This window comes from Daphnia carinata, chromosome 9 (assembly GCF_022539665.2).
Source record: "Daphnia carinata strain CSIRO-1 chromosome 9, CSIRO_AGI_Dcar_HiC_V3, whole genome shotgun sequence".
Taxonomy (NCBI): domain Eukaryota; kingdom Metazoa; phylum Arthropoda; class Branchiopoda; order Diplostraca; family Daphniidae; genus Daphnia; species Daphnia carinata.
In genome coordinates, this window is record NC_081339.1 from 7,622,047 (window position 1) to 7,641,887 (window position 19,841).

General features: G+C 39.6%; 8 protein-coding genes and 2 non-coding genes across 10 annotated transcripts; 4 read left to right on the forward strand and 6 right to left on the reverse strand.

Annotated features, from left to right (window-relative positions):
• Window positions 1–834: 834 nt before the first annotated feature.
• On the forward strand, window positions 835–2,330 carry LOC130700744 (small ribosomal subunit protein mS31). Its single transcript, XM_057522726.2, has 6 exons — window positions 835–939; window positions 1,006–1,186; window positions 1,241–1,349; window positions 1,431–1,671; window positions 1,737–1,957; window positions 2,016–2,330. The coding sequence occupies exons 1-6, from the start codon at window positions 875–877 to the stop codon at window positions 2,282–2,284; spliced, it is 1,086 nt and encodes a 361-aa protein (XP_057378709.1). The 5' UTR covers window positions 835–874; the 3' UTR covers window positions 2,285–2,330.
• A 1,174-nt stretch (window positions 2,331–3,504) lies between these two features.
• LOC130700764 (rho GTPase-activating protein 44-like) lies at window positions 3,505–7,848 on the forward strand. The gene is given in 15 exon segments (XM_057522745.2): window positions 3,505–3,918; window positions 4,274–4,386; window positions 4,450–4,539; window positions 4,601–4,805; window positions 4,870–5,032; window positions 5,145–5,177; window positions 5,179–5,415; window positions 5,485–5,676; window positions 5,746–5,892; window positions 5,951–6,055; window positions 6,118–6,205; window positions 6,275–6,380; window positions 6,440–7,083; window positions 7,157–7,393; window positions 7,451–7,848. Coding segments are annotated over 15 exon segments (2,688 nt in total). The 5' UTR covers window positions 3,505–3,865; the 3' UTR covers window positions 7,726–7,848.
• A 151-nt stretch (window positions 7,849–7,999) lies between these two features.
• On the reverse strand, window positions 8,000–9,157 carry LOC130700755 (large ribosomal subunit protein mL62-like). Its single transcript, XM_057522737.2, has 4 exons — window positions 8,962–9,157; window positions 8,823–8,868; window positions 8,320–8,638; window positions 8,000–8,147 (listed from the first exon to the last, which is right to left on the reverse strand). The coding sequence occupies exons 1-4, from the start codon at window positions 9,112–9,114 to the stop codon at window positions 8,057–8,059; spliced, it is 609 nt and encodes a 202-aa protein (XP_057378720.1). The 5' UTR covers window positions 9,115–9,157; the 3' UTR covers window positions 8,000–8,056.
• Window positions 9,158–9,803: 646 nt separating this feature from the next.
• Window positions 9,804–10,497, forward strand: LOC130700762 (pro-resilin-like). Its single transcript, XM_057522743.2, has 3 exons — window positions 9,804–9,879; window positions 9,959–10,042; window positions 10,119–10,497. Exons 1-3 carry the CDS (start codon window positions 9,874–9,876, stop codon window positions 10,404–10,406), a joined length of 378 nt encoding a protein of 125 aa, XP_057378726.1. The 5' UTR covers window positions 9,804–9,873; the 3' UTR covers window positions 10,407–10,497.
• Window positions 10,498–10,734: 237 nt separating this feature from the next.
• Window positions 10,735–10,807, forward strand: Trnak-uuu (transfer RNA lysine (anticodon UUU)). The gene has a single exon. It is a non-coding gene; the product is annotated as a tRNA-Lys (tRNA).
• Window positions 10,808–11,016: 209 nt separating this feature from the next.
• On the reverse strand, window positions 11,017–11,101 carry Trnar-ucu (transfer RNA arginine (anticodon UCU)). The gene is given in 2 exon segments: window positions 11,017–11,052; window positions 11,065–11,101. It is a non-coding gene; the product is annotated as a tRNA-Arg (tRNA).
• A 312-nt stretch (window positions 11,102–11,413) lies between these two features.
• Window positions 11,414–12,385, reverse strand: LOC130700759 (ganglioside GM2 activator-like). Its single transcript, XM_057522740.2, has 5 exons — window positions 12,263–12,385; window positions 12,089–12,174; window positions 11,906–12,018; window positions 11,666–11,831; window positions 11,414–11,576 (listed from the first exon to the last, which is right to left on the reverse strand). Exons 1-5 carry the CDS (start codon window positions 12,342–12,344, stop codon window positions 11,475–11,477), a joined length of 549 nt encoding a protein of 182 aa, XP_057378723.1. The 5' UTR covers window positions 12,345–12,385; the 3' UTR covers window positions 11,414–11,474.
• Window positions 12,386–13,859: 1,474 nt separating this feature from the next.
• LOC130700758 (ganglioside GM2 activator-like) lies at window positions 13,860–14,900 on the reverse strand. The gene is made up of 5 exons (XM_057522739.2): window positions 14,743–14,900; window positions 14,568–14,653; window positions 14,391–14,503; window positions 14,152–14,317; window positions 13,860–14,062 (listed from the first exon to the last, which is right to left on the reverse strand). Exons 1-5 carry the CDS (start codon window positions 14,822–14,824, stop codon window positions 13,961–13,963), a joined length of 549 nt encoding a protein of 182 aa, XP_057378722.1. The 5' UTR covers window positions 14,825–14,900; the 3' UTR covers window positions 13,860–13,960.
• Window positions 14,901–16,307: 1,407 nt separating this feature from the next.
• Window positions 16,308–17,382, reverse strand: LOC130700756 (uncharacterized). The gene is made up of 5 exons (XM_057522738.2): window positions 17,236–17,382; window positions 17,064–17,149; window positions 16,839–16,951; window positions 16,574–16,739; window positions 16,308–16,498 (listed from the first exon to the last, which is right to left on the reverse strand). The coding sequence occupies exons 1-5, from the start codon at window positions 17,318–17,320 to the stop codon at window positions 16,397–16,399; spliced, it is 552 nt and encodes a 183-aa protein (XP_057378721.1). The 5' UTR covers window positions 17,321–17,382; the 3' UTR covers window positions 16,308–16,396.
• Window positions 17,383–18,654: 1,272 nt separating this feature from the next.
• On the reverse strand, window positions 18,655–19,584 carry LOC130700826 (uncharacterized). The gene is made up of 4 exons (XM_057522815.1): window positions 19,444–19,584; window positions 19,116–19,311; window positions 18,898–19,045; window positions 18,655–18,830 (listed from the first exon to the last, which is right to left on the reverse strand). The coding sequence occupies exons 1-4, from the start codon at window positions 19,523–19,525 to the stop codon at window positions 18,735–18,737; spliced, it is 522 nt and encodes a 173-aa protein (XP_057378798.1). The 5' UTR covers window positions 19,526–19,584; the 3' UTR covers window positions 18,655–18,734.
• Window positions 19,585–19,841: the final 257 nt, after the last annotated feature.

Genomic DNA, 19,841 nt, shown 5'->3' on the forward strand with positions numbered 1-19,841 from the left:
ACAACAATAGAGAAGGCAAGAATAGCTAAATCGAAAATTGACAATGTCACGTTAGAGGAATCTTTGATTGGCACTTGGTTTTGGGTACATCCCTAAGAATTGAAATGAAGCTGGAAGAAGAAAACATGTACGTTACCAGCAGAGCAGCAAAAAGAACAGCACGATTCACTATGTAGACGTTTTGCATAATGTAGTAAAACTAACACACGATGGGCAGTGATGTGAACAGAATGAAAATTTTCATTTAAGTACTGATATTCTTAAGTTTCTTTCTACGGCTTCTATATGTTGTATTACTATGACGGAATGATTGGGACAGGTTTTTGCTACTTTACTGATGGCGACATCGCATGAGACTGATATAGAAGTCATCTCATCATCACACAACACCGGAGCAGTGAAGCCGCTGGCTCTTCCTTGGTGTACAGTGCTAACGAAACGGAACTAAACGTTAACAGCATGCTTCTTGTTAAAGCTAGCTGTAGAGGACACTCGTCCCAGGATGTAACACACATCCACTGTCGAAGCAACTGCTATTGTTCTGTAAATACAAAAAGCGTAGGGGCATTGCTTGGCTATACATCATCTTTAGTAAGAACTCTTTGTCGACATGCACGTTGTTATCTGCTAATCACTGTTGTTTTTAGTTTGAAAATAATATAGGGCAACCAGCTCTTCATAATATGCCTGCCTGAGTGTTCTGTGGTTGGTATTTCAGAGCTTGATTCTTCATACCTGTTTTCTTGGATATTTCCTCATTCCTTAATCAGTTTCTTTTCAATCTTCAAAGTTCAAAATCAATTTAAATTAAACCAATCAAAATTTAATTCTCATGCGTTTTTGCCTAGAATTGGGATAGATTTGACAATGGTGCATGTTTCCTAAATCAATGGCGACTTCCATACGAAACACAAAAATGTTATTGCGGCGAGCCTTTAGGTAATTTGTATTGGTTCTTTGGTTTAGAAATGCTTTTGTATGCCATGTAATTTTCTCATTGTACAGCGTAAAAAGAAATGAAATACTAGCTAGAAATTTGTGCTTTACAAGAACATTGAACGCGAATGAAGACCAAGATGAGTCGAAGAAAGTCGTCGCAGAAAAAAAGAACAAGGCAGAATTGAAAGAAGCTAAACAAAAAGAAGCTAAAGCTAAATTAAACATGTTGTTGGAATCTATGAGCAAGGTATTAAGTTGAAGTTAGGTTTACATGGTTGATTTTAATTTAGTTTGCTTTTAGACTACACAAAAAGAATATCCTACGGAATCTAAATTGTCTTTAGCAACACCAAAAATTAGGGCTAAACCTGCTAAACCTGTTAAACGACAGATCGTTAACACTAAAATAGGTAAGTTATTTTTTTTCCTTAATATTTGCAATTTGTCATATAATGATGCATGTGGTACACTAATCTAGTCGATTTTCACAGAACCTGAAATGCTGCAGGCAGTGGAAGATGTTTCAAATATATTAAGCAGAGAAAAGGAAGCATTGAAAAACAGTCTAATTGAGAAACTTGAGGCTGTAGCAGATGAAAGTGAAAGGGCCAGATTAGAGCCATTCAAACCAAACAAACAGAAAACAGAAGATCTTAACAGTTTATTGAACACCTTAAAAGTAGATGCCAAGAAGCCAAAAAACAAACCTCCAGCACCCAAGCTAGCTCCAGTGTAAGTTGTCTTGTTTTTAAAGGAAACTATATTTTCACACAGACTAACATCAATTTGGGTTGCAGAAAAATTGAAGATATATATGGTGCCCAACCAAGTGGGATATTTAGTAAAGCGCATTTCATAGAAGAATCTTCGGCAGGTTCCGGGTTGGCGACTTGGGATACGCTGTATGAGAAAGAACTTGAACTTGCCGTTACACATCCGCCTGCCAATGGTTTCCAGCAAATGATCCAATGGACCAAGCAAGGAAAAGTGTGGCAGTTCCCTATTGATAATGAGCAAGGTATTCGAGTTTTGCATACCATGGTTTAAAAACGTACTAACAGTTTATTGACGATCAGGTTTGGATGAAGAAGCTCAAGTCGGATTCCACGAGCATGTATTTTTGGAACCCCATTTGAAGCCATGGTGTCCAAGGCGAGGACCAGTGCGCCATTTTATGGAGCTTGTCGTCGTTGGTTTGAGTAAAAACCCTTACTTAACTGTGGCACAGAAAAAGGAACACATAAACTGGTTTCGAGACTTTTTCGAAGCCAAACGCAGTATCCTTATCGACACTGGAGCAATCCCTGATATAACGACGAAGTCCTCTCCTTCTTTATCAACCTAAGTGGATGTGGTTTCCTGGAATATAGTCAACGTTTGTGTTACTTAAATGCTTTCCAACTTACCTTTTAGCGCAGCTGCGATAAAATGCGAAGATGGGTGCAACTACTGCAGGATAAGATTCAAGCTCTATTTCTCATTGCTCAAGTGCTGTACTTGTTATGGCGAAATGGATATCTTAAGTAGAAGAATTTAAACCAGATGAATGGAGCAACTCCTCAGGTACACTCACCACCCTGTACTGTTTTCTTTGAATTGGATTCGGGACTTGGGTCAAGTTTTTGGTGAAAATTCTCGTAATTTTATAGCATTTAATATGCTAAAAATTAAGTACTATCAATTGCAGAGATTGAACTTTCATACCAGGTTAATTTGTAAACAAGCTCTCATAATTTGGAAATTGGTTTTAAATCGTGTGTGGTCCTTTACACACGAGTACACATTTTCGAAAAGACTGCCATTAATGGAAACCGAGTCCGTGGCGGCGCTATAGACTTTCACACAACAAGACGCGCATAGCTTTTCACACGACAAATGATAGCAAGATCCGAAATGCGCAATACTTTCGCTTAAATTAAAAGGCAATATAAGACATTGCCCTCGATCGTATGGTAGGTACAATAACAGTCCGAAGCTGATGCCGAGAAGTGCATGTGATCATGTATATCCGTTGAGGAAAAATAGGAGACGGAAACCTTGAAAAACTTTATGGTGGTAATTGTGGCTATTGCCACAAATCGATAGAGTGAACCCAAGGGTGCAGTGCTTTGCCGAAGCTATACACCACATTGCTAATCGGATGTGCACCGAATTATCTCTCCTGAGTTGGAAGGCAGTCTGAGAGGGAAACATGGTTAGTGAGATAAAGTCTTCAATAGCCTGGGTTTCCTGATTCGCTGTTTGAGCGAAAATCGGTTTTTGTTTGAGATTACAATAATCGGAGACCAGTATAATGCGATTTGCGAAAAAAAAATGTACGTTTTTCAAAGACAATTTGCAAAGCATTTCACCAATCTACTGCCGTTGAACAGTTTTTATAGTGCGGTAAACATAATAAAAATAGACGAGCAGTCAGTTTTCTCCATCCTGTTGTTTCAGTTAAAGCCAGGCCACAGCAACCAAAAAGCTAAACCGAGAGAAGAGTCAGTCGGTCCTTTCTCCTTTCATCTCTAGCTAAACCGGAAACAGAAGAGAAGTGTCTTCAAACACCCCGTATTACAAAGAGGGGGCAGGGACATTTGGGATCGGCTGCTGGCTGGCCTGTTAGGGCGAGAAAACAGTTTATTGCTAGACAGATTTTGGTGAAGTACATATCTGAATTGTGATTGTGTGTGCATGAGCTGATTAGGGAAACTCGCAACATGAGCCGAGTTTAGTGCTTCGTTATCAAGCAGTCGATCGTTCTCCTCCTCAAGGTGTTTTTAAAGTCAGTAAAAAGAGGCACTAACAAGGTAGAAATTTTGATGTTCTTGCCTTCGCGTCTGGCCATCAGCCGAGAGCAAGTGTCGATTTGACACTTACTTCGCATAGGCTTTTGGATACACAGTGGCTTGGCTTTTTGCAAACTTCACATAGTGCTTTAAAAATGAAGAAAAATTTTTTCCGCGTAAAGCAGCTGGTGGATCAAACTGTTTCCAGGTAAAAAGAAACCCTAAGAGACAAAGAACATTTGTTTGCTTCTAAATTCTCTGTTGGATAATTTATCATCTTTTTCTATGGCCTTTTACCATGTGTGTTTGAGTATGAGTGAAGCAATTCAGATAAACTTTCCCCTATTTATGAAGTCAATAACATACTAAAACTGGGCTATACAACTGTTGTTGCAACCAATTTTTATTCCTTGGTTTAAAAGCTACTACTTAGTCAAACAACAGGAAATATCTTGTTGAAGACAATTTAATTAAAGGAAGTAGGGGACTAATAGCTAAGTTTACTTATCATAACAAACAACCAAGTGTGCTAATGAAAATGATAAGTGGCTTTTTTTAAATAGAGCTGAACAGTCAGAGGTCTTGACCGAAGATGTCCAATCAGCTGAAAAACATGTAGAAGTGCTCAAACAAACATGTGGAACAATGTCAAGAAAAATCAACAGTGTACTTTCTAGTAAGTGTGGTTTTTCATTAAACTATAATTTTCATTTGATCAATTTCTGGTTGTTTATTTCAGAAAATGAAGGGACACAGGTGGATAAAAGATTGAAGAAGATCCCTGAATCTGCTATTGGACACACTATGATTGAGTGTGGGGGGCTTTTAGGTATTAAATTTTGAATGAAAAAGTTATCCAATGCAAAAACTTTATTTGAATTTATTCATAGGAGAAAAATCCATCCTCAGAGACTTGCTGACAGATTGTGGCCAAATGGGGAACAAGATAGGAACAGAGATGCTTCTCCATGAAGTTGATGTTGAGAAAAATGTTGTCGAGCCTCTGAGTCAGGTTGAAAATGAAGCCGCCAACATCGCCAAGGCGAGACGTAACCTAAATAAACTCATCCTGGATATGGATTCTGCAAGAACGAGGTTAATTACATCAAGACTTACAAAATAAAGCACAGGCAGTTTGTTGAAAATGTCTTTTTCAAAGGTACCGAAACGCACAAAAGCAAGCCATCAGTGGAGGAAGTGTTGCCAAGGTGGATGGAATTAAAGAGGAACTGGAAGAGGCACAATTAAAAGTAGAAATGAATCGTGACGGACTGGCAGCAGATATTTACTCTCTTTTGGCCCAGGAATCTGACTTCGCTAAGGTTTTCATTTTGTCATTTAATATTACAATTGGATTAAATTTAACAATTCATCAATTGGATCAAATTTTTAAAACTAGAAAAGAATAATAATTGTAATAATTTTGAATCGCAGGTGATTCTGCACTTCGCCGAATCTCAACGTCAATTACCATCTTGCTGCTTTGAAAGTATTGGATGAACACATTCCATTGTTGGAGAGTAAGTGGAAGGCGCACATTCAGAAACGAGTGTTTGGATTTGATTTGGAGGAACATCTACGCGTTTCTGGCCGAACGATTGCACATCCCATCGAGATTTGTGTTATCACATTATATGAAACCGGAGTTGATGAAGAGGGAATATTTCGCATAGCAGGAGGGGCATCCAAAGTCAGAAAATTTAGAGTAAGCTAATGTCTTTTAAAGTAGTCACACTTAGAAATTAGTTTAATGCTAAAATGTGTAAATGTTTAGGCTGCCCTCGATGCTAATTTAGCAGATCTTGGATTTGCGTTGGAACTTCACGATGTCCACATTGTTGCGGGGATTTTAAAATCCTACTTGCGCGAACTACCCGATCCATTATTTACCCTTGCATTGTATGATGACTGGGTCAATGCCGTCAAGAGCCCCGATCAAGAAACGCGTCTCAACGCTCTAGGCGAGGTTAAAAATAAACAGCTTTCATTTTTATATCTTTGAAATAAAGCACAAACGTTTTCTTGTGTGTTTCAGGTAATTGATAAATTGCCGGAAAGTCGTTGGAACAACATTCGTTATTTGATTAAGTTCTTTCATGAACTTAGTCGTCGCCACGAGCATAATAAAATGACGTCGCAGAATTTAGCTATTGTTTTGGCCCCCAGTCTACTCTGGTCACCGGTATTTGATTGTACATTTAGTAGTGTTTCATTCCTGTTACTCTCCGTTTTTTTTGCAGAACAATAGCAATGATACCCTAAGCTTGAACATGTCATTGGCCAATACGCACGCGGCGGTGATTGAACATCTTATCATGTTCGCCGATCGTTTCTTTCCTGGAGAGGTGAATGCGCTATAAAAACGTACAAATATCATTCTTTGCAACGACGCTTTTCTACTTTGCAGATTGATTTTTACGTGACCTATTCGAAAACCCTGTACTCGGGATTGCTTCAGCCGCCTTCACCCTCGAATGGAGGTTTCGTCGAGCGAGGTAACTTTCTAACTCAAGCAAATTAAAGCTATGTTTATAGCCTTGGGCTAATTTTTTTCTTCACGACAGATGAGCACGATTCGAAGGAAGTGAAAAGAACTCATCAGCGTACGGGAAGCACTGAAGGATTGGTTGAACTGCGGCATCCTACGCCCAGCAACTACGCATATGACAAGTAAGGTTATCGAACTCCAATGTTTTGTTTGCCTGTTACATCATACTATCGATTTTTAGTTTGGCGAAAGCTGAAAGTCCGAGACCCATTTCCCGGAGGAAGAAAATACCTGCACCAGAGCCGCCTAATCAGGCTAACTCACCCCACACGAAAACCTTACCGCATGCGAAGACACCAGAGAAAGAAGAAAAAAAAAGTATATGTGACAGTACTCCTGTTCTGCCCGAACGTTCTGTGGCTTCAGATAAGCCCATGCTTCCGCCTACAGGGCCTGATACGAAACGTCTTTCCGCATTGCCAGTATCTGAGAAGAAACCCGTTCTTGCACCACGACCATCGTTGAATCCGATGGTTGAGCGCGTTAGTTTCTCTAGTCAATCCCAGTCCAATGTACTTGCACCGATCGGATTCGAAGCAATCGAAAACGACTTGAAACGTCAGGGTTCCGTAAGACAAATACCTGCTTATGCTGGACCTGCCAAAAGCGATGAAGAGACCGTTGAACTGCGGAAGCCTTATGTCCCTTCGCATAAAAGAATTTCTTCTTTCGACAATGTCATCAACATAAACCCGACACCTCATCCGAATGCTGTTTCCATGTTCGGAGGATTCCAACCACCTACGCCGTTAGATCGGACCAAATTTGATGCAGAGAAACCCAAGCCTAGCGTACCAGAAAGGCCTTCGATTATTAAATTACAAGGTAAACCATTTACGGTATTTTACGAGTAAAAAAAAAAGATATGCTTTTGCAACTTAGTGGTATCGTAAAACAGGCTCAGCTGGGAGTACTTCAGCTTCAGCCAATTTATCCCCGGAAGCTTGTAACCCGAACGAAATTAGAAGTCATGGGCCTGCAGTATTGGAGCGTGTTCATTCGTTTTCTGTTAACAAACAGCAAGTTTCAATTGTAGAAGTTACTAATAGCAACCCGGGTTTGACGCTCAATTCTTCCGATCATCCGGATATACAGTATGCGGACTCGGACGATGTAGCCCCTTCTGTGCCCCATGGTAGACATGCATTTCCTCAATCTACCCTATCGCATCTAATTTTTTTAACACGTCTAGGTGAAGTGATTAAACCAGAACGTCCCCCTAAACCGGAAAGGTTATCGCATCCGTCCGGAAACGGAAACGTGGAAAGTAACAATAATAATAATACATCGTCATCCAAATCTGAAGCATTAACTGGAGACGAGGAAGTTGTCGCTCAACCAGTCAACGTTGGAGGAACTCTTCCCCGTCCGGCTCCACGCCCGCAGCCACCTGTCCCCCCTGTCAAGCCCCGGAGCAACGTTTCTGCAACATCTATAGGTGCGGCGGGAGATAGTACCGATCTTTGAGAATGAACTCAAAACTCCATTATCCACATAAAGTATAATCTGCCTTTTGAATTTAAAGGCCGAGCTTTTTTCCGATTTTCAAAATGTACGTTTTTTTTTGTTGTGATTACAGGCGGTATTTATAATGAAATTAAAGTTGCTAGATAAAAGAGATGTGTTGGCAGATTGTGATGGATGCGTTGGTTGTGTTTCAATTCTATAGACGACGTCCGACGTAAATCAGTGATTTGTTTTCGACAGTGCATTTGAAAGACCGATTATTAAGGATTGTTGCTTTTCTTTTCCTGTTTGTGTATTTACTGTTGTCGAAGAGTGGTATGACCAAAATTGTTTACGAATCGAGAGTAGGTGCTTGGCGTCCTTGCTTGGTCATCGAATGTACCCGCTTCTCCCTTAGACGCTCCCGTGCTGCCCTTTCGCGCCTGAAATAATCGTTGCATTTTATAATCGTTTCAGTTTCGTTTGATAATATGGTATCAATACAATTACATAAAATTTGAACTTGGATCTTATTCTATCTACCTTCCATAGAAGACTAAATCTGATTATAAAAATGCTAAAATTAATTACGTGTTACATTACAGTCCTACTTACAGCCTGCGTTGCCTTTCCAGTGTTTCCTGGGAGATTTCAGGCACCACAAGGCTTTGTGCTACAGAGTGGATCAAATTTCTGAGCTTGTCAAGGGTGTCAGCCAAATTCAACTGCTGAGATCTGGTTCTTTCAGATTTTACAATGAAATAACCTTCTTTGGAAATTTGATTCTTCACTCTTTCTGCAAGCTTGACACGAATAGGTTCTGGAATCCAATCAGCACTGGCTAGATGAAAACGTATCTCAGTTTTGGTTGAGACACAATTGACATTTTGTCCACCAGGTCCACCACTACGGACATAGTTTACCTGAATTTTGTCTGTGAGAACAAAAATGCATTGCTTAGAAATAATAATGTGAAAGTCAATGTATATAGTTATATAGCTACATGTAACTAAATGCACTACAGAGGGGGGGGGGGAATAAACCCCATCTGAACAACAAGTAGATCGGTAGTGATATTAATAGTGAAAAGGAAAAACACCCTATCTATCACAACTTACCCATAGGTATGTAACCACTAAATTTTCCATCTTTGCTTTCTGGTGCCTATGGTTTTTTTAATGAAATGAAGAAATCAGTTTTGGATGTCCTTAATGAATAATTACAACAAGGGAGATTTCATATTTTTCTATGATTTACCTTGGGAATTGTGGTTATGTCCAGACGACTAGACGGGTATAATTTGTCGAGAGATAGATTACTTTTGAAACCGGACAGATGTGCTCGACTACATGAAGTCGAATTCATTAAAAGCCGTCGAAGGCAGCAAAAATTACTGAAGGAGACTGCCATGTTTTCGCATCGACTCACGTAGCAGACAGCTTTCGTGCTGTCTTTTGTGTTGTTCGGCATGTGCGTAACAAATCAAATTGTTCAAATCGTCAAATCATCAAATCGATTTTTACCCTTAAATTAGTGAAACACATAAACGAAAATTCCTTTGATTCTTTCATACAAATGCTGAAACAAAAATTATCAGAAGGCAACGAAATAAAAAATGTTTGCTGTAGAAAAAATATAGGTTCTTCATGACTGCTTCCCCTTAACCTAGTTTGATCCAAATGTGGCTTTTGCGTTTTGCACTGTTAAAATGATAGGGAGAAATACTGAAAGGAGACAATATAAAAAAGCAGAAAGTGCCTTTATAGAAAACGCTTTTACCGTAATGATTTGACCTTCCTTTTGCTCAGGTGATCGGAAAACGAAAGGGGATATGAAAACACTTTAAGTGTTCCAGTCGTGTTCCATGAACATGAACGGCATACAGTTTCAAGGCTCGTTATGCTTCGGTTCAGGACTGAGGGAAAGTGATTCGTTTCACGTCTATAGATGTACTAGATGTAGCTATGATGGGGTGTGGATGGCTATGTTCCCTGCTCACTAAACTGTTACAAGGGGATCATTCAACGCAGAGCACCGAAAGGCTAGCCCATTCATTGCATTCTTTTTGTTATGGCCATTATGAGACTAATTGCTCCGTATATAAAGAACGGACATACTGATCAAAAATCACCAGTCTTCTACTAGGCAACTTCACCTCAACTACTCAGCATGCAGGCAAGTAATTTCTTTAGAGATTGTGTTCCACAACTAAGCTTTATTCTTTAATTTAACTCTTTGTTTCGTATGTTTGTAGCTTGGTGTTTTTCTTTTTGCTATTTTCGTCGTGGCCACCGCCGCTTCACCCAAGTCTAATGATTACAAAGACAACTACGAATACGTATGTCGATATTTTTTCATTTTACATGAGACTACGATCAAAATTTGCAGCTAAAACGGGCTCTAATTTCTCGCAGGCTCCGGCTCAATATGAATTTGGCTATGGAGTAAAGGACGACTATGCTTACGTCGATTTTGGTCACAACGAGAACCGAAATGGCGACAACACCAAGGGACAGTACAACGTCGTCCTACCAGACGGCCGTCGCCAGGTCGTCAACTATTACGTCGACGGTTACTCTGGTTACGTCGCTGATGTCAAGTACGAAGGAGACTACAAACCGGCCTACTCCGCCGACTACAAGCCTGCCTACAAGCCAGCGCCTAAGGCAACCTACTCTCCTTCCTACAAACCGACTTATTAAGAAATTTTAGATACTTATTTATCATGAGCAGTTACTGTATGTATCAATGAAATAAAAAATACGGCGTTTCGTAAATGCCAAGAAAAGTGTACTTGATTTTCGTTAATTTTCGAATCGAAATTATGCATTTTCTAAAGCAAAATTAGGTTTTTTTAAATTATAGAATAAATAGAAAAAATCGGGCTTATTTTGTCGGGCTTATTTTTTCGGGTTTATTTTGTCGGGCTTATTTTGTGTGGCTTAAATTTTTTTTTGCAATGAAACTTTGCCTGAGGCATCTAGTACCCGTAACGCCAATTTAGATCAGCCGTTGAAACTTGATTTCAACGCCCGGTTAGCTCAGTCGGTAGAGCGCGGGACTTTTAATCCTGAGGTCAAGGGTTCAAGTCCCTTATCGGGCGGTAGATATTTTGCAGCATTTGCTCAAGGACAGATAACTTAGTTTACACGTTTAGCAAAAGTAACAATTTATTTTCACTTCATGCGTTTCCCCTCGACCTCCTACTACTCTTAACGTTTCGCCACAGCTATTCACTGCCTTCCACGTTTCTTGACGGAATTTGAATCACTTAAATTAAACTACCAACGTTCTCCAAACCAATCGTTCAATTAATCGTGGCGGGACTCGAACCCGCAATTTTCGGATGTCATCATTGGATAGAAGTCCGACGCCTTATCCATTGGGCCACACGATCACATTAATCTTTAATACCACTTTATAGTAAATACTGTAATTTGGTGTTCAACAATGAATCAAGGAACAGTTGAACTGCCAACTGTAGCATTTCTGGATAGCTCAATAAGCTTACAAATGAGAAAGCTCTGTATGATGAACTTGTTCATCACACTACCCTAAGCTCTCTGTGAACACATTATTTATAGCAGTATTCGTATAGCAGAGCACAATAAAGAATTTCTACTGTTAATTATACCATTTACGCCCTATGCGTTCTTCTGAGAAGGAACATCTGGTTTGCTCTAGTATTTATTTCTGTCCTTCATTGACATTGGAGCCAAAAAAACAATGCAAGAAAATAGTCAAAAGAAGTTTGTACGTGTCAAAACATTTTAGGCAGCAGACAGTGTGTAGGTTACGTCAATGCAACCCAAGACGAGTTCGTTGGGGGCGCCAAGTGCGGAAACGACTTCCATGCGAGTGGCATAGTCACCCTAGACGAACAAAAGAGAAAAACAAGGGCATTATTTAGAAGATACGCTCATCGTTTGTAATATAAGTTCCGTAGTTATTTGTTTCTTACAGCAACTCCTCCATCGATGCCGAGCCATACGGAATCGAAGGTAACGAAAGCCTCTGGAGCGTAGTAGGTACCAGCACCGATGGGGCATGAGCATGGAACATCAGCGGGGAACAGCGAGCACACGTATTCTGGGTAAGTGGCAATGGCGTCGCAGAAATCAACGGTGCTTTTTAAAAATTAAGAAAGAACCAAAAAGAGTAATGTTTATGACCTTATTCGCCAATTGTGTTGATTACTTACCAAGTACCATCGATGCCGTTCAAGCAGGGAACTTGGAAGTTGTCGGTGGTGCGTGTGGTGACTTTACGAAGCGTCAAACCATCGGCAGCGGTGGCTGCTACACCGGTAACTGTCTGTGAAAAAAATGTTTAAAGTAGGAACTTCGATTGTTATAAGAGCAATGACTTTCTCGATTTAAATTACCGTCAAATCCATATTCATAACGCCTGGGACGGGAACGGGATCGGTGAGGACTGTCCCAGAGAAAGTAATTGGTGCTGCAGGGCCTCCTGCATGATATTATTCCTTGGTTAAGATTTCCTCTTATTTTTTTATCTTTGGCAAGTTCTCTATTGTGAAATTAAGAAATGCGCTTACCGCAGTTGTTGAGGCTGTTAATTTTTACGGACTTGGCCGAAACTGTGGCCACCAGTAGAGCTGCAACAATCAAGAATTTCATTTTTCTTTTGTCGTCGTGTGGAAATACGAACTTAGCAATAAGCTATTGCAGATTGAATTATTGACTATTTATACACCCAAGGCACTGACGCAACATTGTGCAAAAAAACCCATTGTGTTTTCCAATCGCATTATCGTTAGTTTGTTTTAATTTGCCTGGAGGTTTTACCAGTGTGCTGATATGAAAAATACGTTCAATTCAGTGATATCGTTTCGGTAAACAAATGCCGAGCGTCGAACTGTATACGGGTTTTTTACTAGAGCTTGTTATCTTTTTCATTACTAGAATAACTTTATTTCCTAGAGTAAAAAAATAAGGGACTGCAGTATTTTTCTATAACAGTAATTCTTAAATGCATAAAATTTGATTCCACATCTCGAATTGGATGGGCTTTGTTTTCTTTTATTTAAAAAACGGCTGGTTTAATGAGAAAATCAATACCTTCGAAATCAGAGTTCAATTTTGGTTATGCCTTTTGATTATTTTCCCCCAAGGCTATTGAAAGCTTCGCGAACACCGGGAGCCGTTGAGTATTGTGCACGGCTGCGCTGTACCGTGCTAGCGCGCCAACATATGTTACGTTTTTTTCCGTTTATTTTCCCAAATTTCTGATCTTTTGAAAAATAGGAAGTAAATTTTCGTGACTTCGTTGATTTCGAATCTACAACACAATTATTGCTAAATCGAAGATTTTGGAGAAATACAAGAAAGGTGGAAAAGTCGGGCTTATTTTCAAGCCCAACAATTTGACGAAAAAGGTAGAAATTCTATAACAAATTATAGGTTATATTCAAAATTAAATAATGATTCCAGGAAAATTATTCGTTTGCCGTCAAAGCAGCTGTTTTTTTTTTAAATATTGAATATTTAGTTGTAGCACGATTGCGCTGTACCGTACTGGCGCTCCAACATTTCGGTACCGTTTCTTCTATCTATTACAGAAATTTATTATCTCAAGAAAAATAAAACTCGATCTTCATGGATCTCGTTGATTTCAAATCTAAGGCACAATTGTTCATCGCTAGATTGAAGATTTTGGAGGAATACAAAATTGTTCACGTATACATACTTTATTGGTTTTTGTCATTTATGTTTCTTAATACAATGCATTTACCTTTATTAAAACTTATTTCATTTTATAGAATAATATTACCTAAGCAAGTATACATATTGTAGAGATAAGCGCGAATTGTCACTCCCACTGCACCAATATTTCGCAGTATTTTAACATACGCTTCAATACTATAAATTTAATCATAATAATTATATTGATTTTTAGGATTGGAAATAAGCACTGGATATTTTGCGGGATAGCTAAATAATCTTACAGATGCAAACGCTCTGTGCGATGAGTTTGTTAATCACAGCACCCTAAGCTCTCTGAGAACACGTTTTGTATAACAGTATTAGTGTAACAGAGCACAACAGTAGAAATTTTTCTCCCAATTTCTACTGTAAACTATACCATTAACGCCCCATGCGTTCTTGACCATTCAGCTGAGCAGGGAAATCTGGTTTGATCTACTATTTATTTCAGTTCTTCATGGACATCGCAGCAAAAAAAAAAATCAAAGTAAGAAAATAGTCAAAAAGAAGTTCACACGGGTCAAGATATTTTAGGCAGCAGACAGGGTGTAGGTTAGGTCAATGCAGCCCAAGACGAGCTCGTTGGGTGCGCCAAGAGCGGAAACGATTTCCGTGCGAGTGGCATAGTCACCCTAGACGAACAAAAGAGAAAAAAAAGGGCATTATTTAGAAGGTATGCTCATCGTTAGTAAAATAAGTTTCGCAATTATTCGTTTCTTACAGCAACTCCTCCATCGATGCCGAGCCAAACGGCATCAAAGGTAACGAAAGCCTCCGGAGCGTAGTAGGTACCAGCAGCGATGGGGCATGAGCATGGAACATCAGCGGGGAACAGTGAGCACACGTATTCTGGGTAAGTGTCGATGGCGGTGCAGAAATCAACGGTGCTTTTTAAAATTAAGAAAGAACAAAAAAGAGTAATGTTTATGACCTTATTCGCCAATTGTGTTGATTACTTACCAAGTACCAGCGATGCCATTCAAGCAGGGAACTTGGAAGTTGTCGGTGGTGCGTGTGGTGACTTTACGAAGCGTCAAACCATCGGCGGCGCTGGCTGCGACTGTGGTAACAGTCTTAAAAAAAAAAGGTTTGCACTTCGATGGTTATAAGAGCAATGACTTTCCCGATTTAAATTACCGTCAAATCCATATTCATATTGCCAGGGACGGGAACGGGATCGGTGAGAATTGTTCCAGAGAAACGAATTGGTGCTCCAGCGCCTCCTGCATGATATTAATCCTCGGTTAAAATTTCCTCTTATTTTTTCTACTTTTAGCAAATTCTCGAGTGTGAAATTAAGAAATGGACTTACCGCAGTTGCTGAGGCTGTTAATTTTTACGGACTTGGCCGAAACGGTGGCCACCAGTAGAGCTGCAACAATCAAGAATTTCATTTTTTGGGGGAGAGTTTGGAAACACAAACTGAACAATAAGCTATTGCAAAGTGAATAATTGACTAAAACATTTGCCTTTTATACACCTTAAAGCACTGACGTCAATATTATGCTCAAAAACCCACCATGTTTTCTTATCGCATTATCGTTAGTTTGTTCTAATTTACCTGGAGGTTTTAGCGGTATACTGATAGGAAAACAACGTTCGATTCAATGACATTGCTTCGGCAAACAAATGTCGAACGTCGAACTGCATACGGGTTGTTTACTAAAGCTTGTTAGCTTTTGTACTAGAATTACTTTGTTTCATGGCGTAGCAAAATAAGGGGATACAGTATTTTTCTATAACAGTAATTCTTAAAGGCATAAAACTAGTTCCACATCTCGAGTTGTATGGAGTTCGTTTTATAGAATGGGCATAGGTAACTGTGTACGCAGATAAGTCGCGTGAACGGCATAGAGTATGTTTTGAATAGTTCTATTTCCTCTTGTCCTTTTTAATCTGGCTAAGAGAACGATGTCAATAAAGATAAAATGATACACAAATCCTGGTTCTTTCTTTCATTCCATTTACGCTGCAAGTATATCGTACTCAGTGAACGCTTTTCCGAATAGTAAAATGGCTTGTGCTTTAGCGTATCTATACGTTTTCTGCATGACATTGCACGCTGAACAGCGAATTGCATTCGGTACAGGAGTCGGTGTAGACTCGGTGCTGCCTACGGTACAGGAGAGGGAAATTGAAGGTAGATAGATTCTCTGTTTCCAAGGAATCTACCTGAAAAAGAAAGTGAACGGCTTAGGTTTCAGCTTTAGGCATCAGAGGTAGCAGCTGGGACAACGTGATTGAAGAAAAAGATGAAGCAAAGTTCCAAAAGACAAATGACACGTTGGAGCCTGAGAAGAGAATGGGTCAGAAAATTGTATGTTGTATTCCAAGAATAACGACCGGGGTTGGGTGACCTTTCTGTTCCAATTTTCCGTTCCTTAACTCTAAAATTTCACCTGCAGATATAACACAAGGACAAAAGTAGCGTAATTGTGAAGGATAGGTGATCATTTTTTAGAAAGGGGAGGAGTGTAGAAAACTGCATACTAATATTTCAAACCTTATTCATGAAACAGATGATATGACTGAGGGCATAATATTAAAATACATTCACGGCCTACGTGAACAAGATAGCGTTTCTCTTGCGTAACATACATCTTATTTTTCCCGACTTTACTGTTTGTCTCGCTGAGTGCAATAACACGCACTTTCATGCATCCTTAACCAACGGATGCAGTTGTTTTCGTTGCCAACGATGCGCTTTATAGTTCTGGATACAGCATTTGCTAACGTTTGTGTCGTGGCGTGAAATTTTGATATGCTACGATGTTACACGCCATATTCGTATCACCTTATACAAAGACACATATCACTATAAGATAGTAGTGAATAAAATAACACAATATGTACTACAATTTAAGTTGCACAGATTGCTTTTGAGCTTTGAAATCTCGTCTATTCACATAAAGTTTACTAACATTTCACAAAAAGTTAACACGTAAGACTATAGGTCCTGATTGCGCTTAGACGGCGGCCAAAGCGTACTCCAAAAGAAGGCAACCCACGACGGTTTCCTCGGGAGTGCCAATGTTGGAAACGAATTCAGTGCGAGTAATGTAGTTACCCTGCGCGAGTAAATTTACGAAACCAATCATAAAAAAAGGGCTCTATATTATGGAATTGTTGTGTTTTAGGCTTACGTTAACTCCTCCTTCAATAGCGAGCCATTCGGAAGTGAAAGTGACGTAAGCGGTCGGATTGACATAGACATCGGCAAGGAAGGGGCATGAGCAGGGCACGTCAGCAGGGAAGAGGGTGCAGACGGCATCTGGGTAAGTGGCAAGGGCCGAGCAGAACTCAAGGGTGCTGCGTGATAAAGTAAAAAATGAATGCATAAAGTTAGTCATGACGTAATGATTATTTTGGAAGCCCAATGAATTAAACCGCAATCTGTAACAGACTTACCAGGTGCCAGAGATGCCGTTCAGGCATGGAACTTCATAGTTGTCGGCAACTCGGGTAGTGACTTTGCGGATTTGCAGATTGTCTTCGACTGTGGCATTGATCAGGGTAGTGGTCTAAGAAACATCACTGTTAAACAACTATATGCCTTTTCACTTCATTTTGGCCAGTCGATTTCATCGACATAAACAATTTAAAAAACAAACAAGGTTATATTTTGATATTTACCGTTAAATCCATGAACATCCTGCCAACAACGGGAACCGTTTGAGTGATCAATCGTCCATTAAATTTAATTGGAGCACCACCAGCAGCTTGTTTGTTAATTATCAAAGAAAAAAAAATGGTTCAGTAAATTTAGTATTTAAAGAATTCAATAGTTAAAGTGCGGAAAACTTACAACAGTCGGTAAGGCCCTGGGCTCTAAGGACGCTGGACGAAACGCCCGCCACCATAACAGCTGCGATAACAATCAAGAATTTCATTTTTGTTATTGGGTGCGTGACGAGTTCAGAAACAACAGTCGAATGAACACTGAATTTTCCTCTGCTTTTATACGATTTCTTCGCCCTGATTTAATGCCAAGATTTGTTCTACAGCCTATAATCTCGTGTTCACTGGGTACGGTTAATGTTTTAGTCCACTCAATATGATTACGCCCATACTTTGTTGACATGAACTTTATTTTTCTGTTTGTTTTACAAATTTATGACGCACAGAGGAATGGAATTTAATAAGCCACCAACAAGTACTATTTACAAATCAATCAAAGTGTATAACTTACTGTTTGTTTAGCGTTCATTTGAACGCCATACGTGTGGCCTACGTAGGCCTTTCTCGAACGATCTGTCTAAAGTGTCAAACTTTCCTTACCTTGATTAGATATGGAACTACCACATGAGACCGACATCGTTAACTTCAATTATAACTCGAAACACGCAACCTACAATCCACCCTGAATAGAACACTTGTACAGCATCTATATTAATGTGGTCACGGTATCCTACAAGAGCATTTAACACACAACATCTTATTTGATTTACTATTATTATCGTGTTTATGGTGCAGTCCGCACAGACTTAGCAGTGGCCATAAAAGTCCAGTCCTTACGAGCTTAAAGAAAAAGCAATGAACTCAGTTTGAAGCTTTTCAAATCCACCGACGATTGAACTATAGTAATACATCTCACCCATTTTCATTGCCACACACTCGTCTTATGTATAGCAAGACCAATGCTTTAACTCACAAATTTCACAGAGCGCATTAATAATTTTTAGATGTTCTGTTCGACTTTGTGGCCAAACATTGACCCAGTATCCTTTCCGATTGCGTTCCCAGTTCGGAGTCTTCAACGTCGATGTCTTTAGCTCTTGGTATTTCAGGATTGACATGATCCTCTAGGTCTTAACGAAATTCACGGATACGTGTGACAGCAAAGCGTATCAATCCAATTCGTACCTCGTAGTAATTGAACACCGGTTACATTTCGTGGATCCATTTATCAGCGATTTCTCATGTCAACTGATTCCTGCCGCTCCTTGAAGGCTAACATGAATCTCTCCCAGTCTTTCTCCTTCGAAATCCATCATATTTTGGAACTTGGAAATTCGTCGAGGATCGGATCGAATTCCGGACAAGGGTAAACAAATTCCCGACCATGAATCGTATGCATGGGTGACATTGAAAAATATGATGAAAGACGATATCATCTGTAAATCAATTTCTTGTTGAGAGGTGTGTTTTAAACAAACATTTGCGCTGCTTCGCGAATCGCGAGTTTTTTCACAGCCGCAATCACAGATTTCAAACAGCCGGGCGATAAGAATGAAAACAGATAGTGTAATTACAATTTAATTGCGTACAATGTTTCAATGAAAACATCTACGATCACAAGTGTCTTTAAATGCCACCAGTTGTGAGGATGATTGGTACGGTAAAACAGCCGACAACTTCTTGCTCTACTTTTAGTTCATATCGCATGTTGTACGTGGCGTTCTGAAATTAATCAATGCAAACTGTCATTACCCTAATTTTTAAGACGAAAAGCAAACATCACTTATACCTGCAGGTTTCCATTAACAGCCAGCCAAAGTTCGTTAAAAATCAGGTTACTATTAAAAATATAGTTGGCCGGAGGAATCGGGCACCCGGCCACTGGAATCGAGATCAATTCTGGATGATGGATCATGAAATCACACAGATCAACTTGGCTGAAAGTCGATAGAAATCATTAGTTTTATGATGTGTTTTGCAATCAAGTTTAATTAATTGTGAACGTACCAACTTCCCGCAAAGCCATCGAGACACGGAACGATGACATCATCCGCCTCCCGTCTGATAAGTTTAGTGAGCACCACGCCCACAGGTAGTGGTTGTATGCACACGGCCGTTATGAACAATTGAATTGATCCTCCAGGGACTTGTGTTATATCAGCACTGCCCCTTGATTGTTCACTGAATGCAACGTAAGATCCGCCTTTCAGAAATAAAGACAACAGAAATAAAAGAACAGGTACATGTTGTGTAATGTTCTGTTGTCCAAAAAGATTTCACAGAGGACTAAATAATTTAAAAAGTTATTTACTAAATGACTTTATTTCTCTCTTACCACAATCAGTTATGACATGGGAGTACAGTAACGGAGAGGTAGCCAGCACAGCAAATAAGACTAACAAAAATGGCCGTTTCATATTCGAAATGTAGTGTGATGAATTTTTCGATGCAACAGAGTGAAACGCGCACAACTGAGTCTAATAGATTATGGGCATCATTCAAGTCGGTGCAGGCACACAAAAATTTGACGGTTATATTTACTCAGCCCACATAAAAGATAATAGTATCGGCTGACGTCACATCAGGTAGAATCGATATCGGAGCTTTCAACATTTCAACAGCGTTGCTCGTGCAAGCATTAGGCCTTTATTTGAAAAATAATGTCCTATAGATCCAAGTGGCTGACAACAGTATTTGCAGGTTAATAACAAATAAGATCAATATGTTATCTTG

Coding starts and splice junctions, on each gene's coding strand:
- LOC130700762 (XM_057522743.2), top strand. Junction 10,043..10,118: donor ACAAAGACAACTACGAATAC/GTATGTCGATAT, acceptor AATTTCTCGCAG/GCTCCGGCTCAATATGAATT.
- LOC130700759 (XM_057522740.2), bottom strand. CDS start 12,344: ATGAAATTCTTGATTGTTGCAGCTCTACTGGTGGCCACAGTTTCGGCC. Junction 12,175..12,262: donor TAACAGCCTCAACAACTGCG/GTAAGCGCATTT, acceptor AATATCATGCAG/GAGGCCCTGCAGCACCAATT. Junction 12,019..12,088: donor TTATGAATATGGATTTGACG/GTAATTTAAATC, acceptor TTTTTTTCACAG/ACAGTTACCGGTGTAGCAGC.
- LOC130700744 (XM_057522726.2), top strand. CDS start 875: ATGTTTCCTAAATCAATGGCGACTTCCATACGAAACACAAAAATGTTA. Junction 1,672..1,736: donor GCACCCAAGCTAGCTCCAGT/GTAAGTTGTCTT, acceptor TTTGGGTTGCAG/AAAAATTGAAGATATATATG. Junction 1,958..2,015: donor CCCTATTGATAATGAGCAAG/GTATTCGAGTTT, acceptor ATTGACGATCAG/GTTTGGATGAAGAAGCTCAA.
- LOC130700755 (XM_057522737.2), bottom strand. CDS start 9,114: ATGGCAGTCTCCTTCAGTAATTTTTGCTGCCTTCGACGGCTTTTAATG. Junction 8,639..8,822: donor TAGTGGTTACATACCTATGG/GTAAGTTGTGAT, acceptor TTGTTCTCACAG/ACAAAATTCAGGTAAACTAT. Junction 8,148..8,319: donor CTGGAAAGGCAACGCAGGCT/GTAAGTAGGACT, acceptor CGATTATTTCAG/GCGCGAAAGGGCAGCACGGG.
- LOC130700826 (XM_057522815.1), bottom strand. CDS start 19,525: ATGAAACGGCCATTTTTGTTAGTCTTATTTGCTGTGCTGGCTACCTCT. Junction 19,046..19,115: donor GATGGCTTTGCGGGAAGTTG/GTACGTTCACAA, acceptor ATCGACTTTCAG/CCAAGTTGATCTGTGTGATT. Junction 18,831..18,897: donor CTGTTAATGGAAACCTGCAG/GTATAAGTGATG, acceptor GATTAATTTCAG/AACGCCACGTACAACATGCG.
- LOC130700758 (XM_057522739.2), bottom strand. CDS start 14,824: ATGAAATTCTTGATTGTTGCAGCTCTACTGGTGGCCACCGTTTCGGCC. Junction 14,318..14,390: donor AATGGCATCGCTGGTACTTG/GTAAGTAATCAA, acceptor AATTTTAAAAAG/CACCGTTGATTTCTGCACCG. Junction 14,063..14,151: donor GCATCGATGGAGGAGTTGCT/GTAAGAAACGAA, acceptor TTGTTCGTCTAG/GGTGACTATGCCACTCGCAC.
- LOC130700756 (XM_057522738.2), bottom strand. CDS start 17,320: ATGAAATTCTTGATTGTTATCGCAGCTGTTATGGTGGCGGGCGTTTCG. Junction 16,952..17,063: donor GGATGTTCATGGATTTAACG/GTAAATATCAAA, acceptor GATGTTTCTTAG/ACCACTACCCTGATCAATGC. Junction 16,499..16,573: donor CTATTGAAGGAGGAGTTAAC/GTAAGCCTAAAA, acceptor TTACTCGCGCAG/GGTAACTACATTACTCGCAC.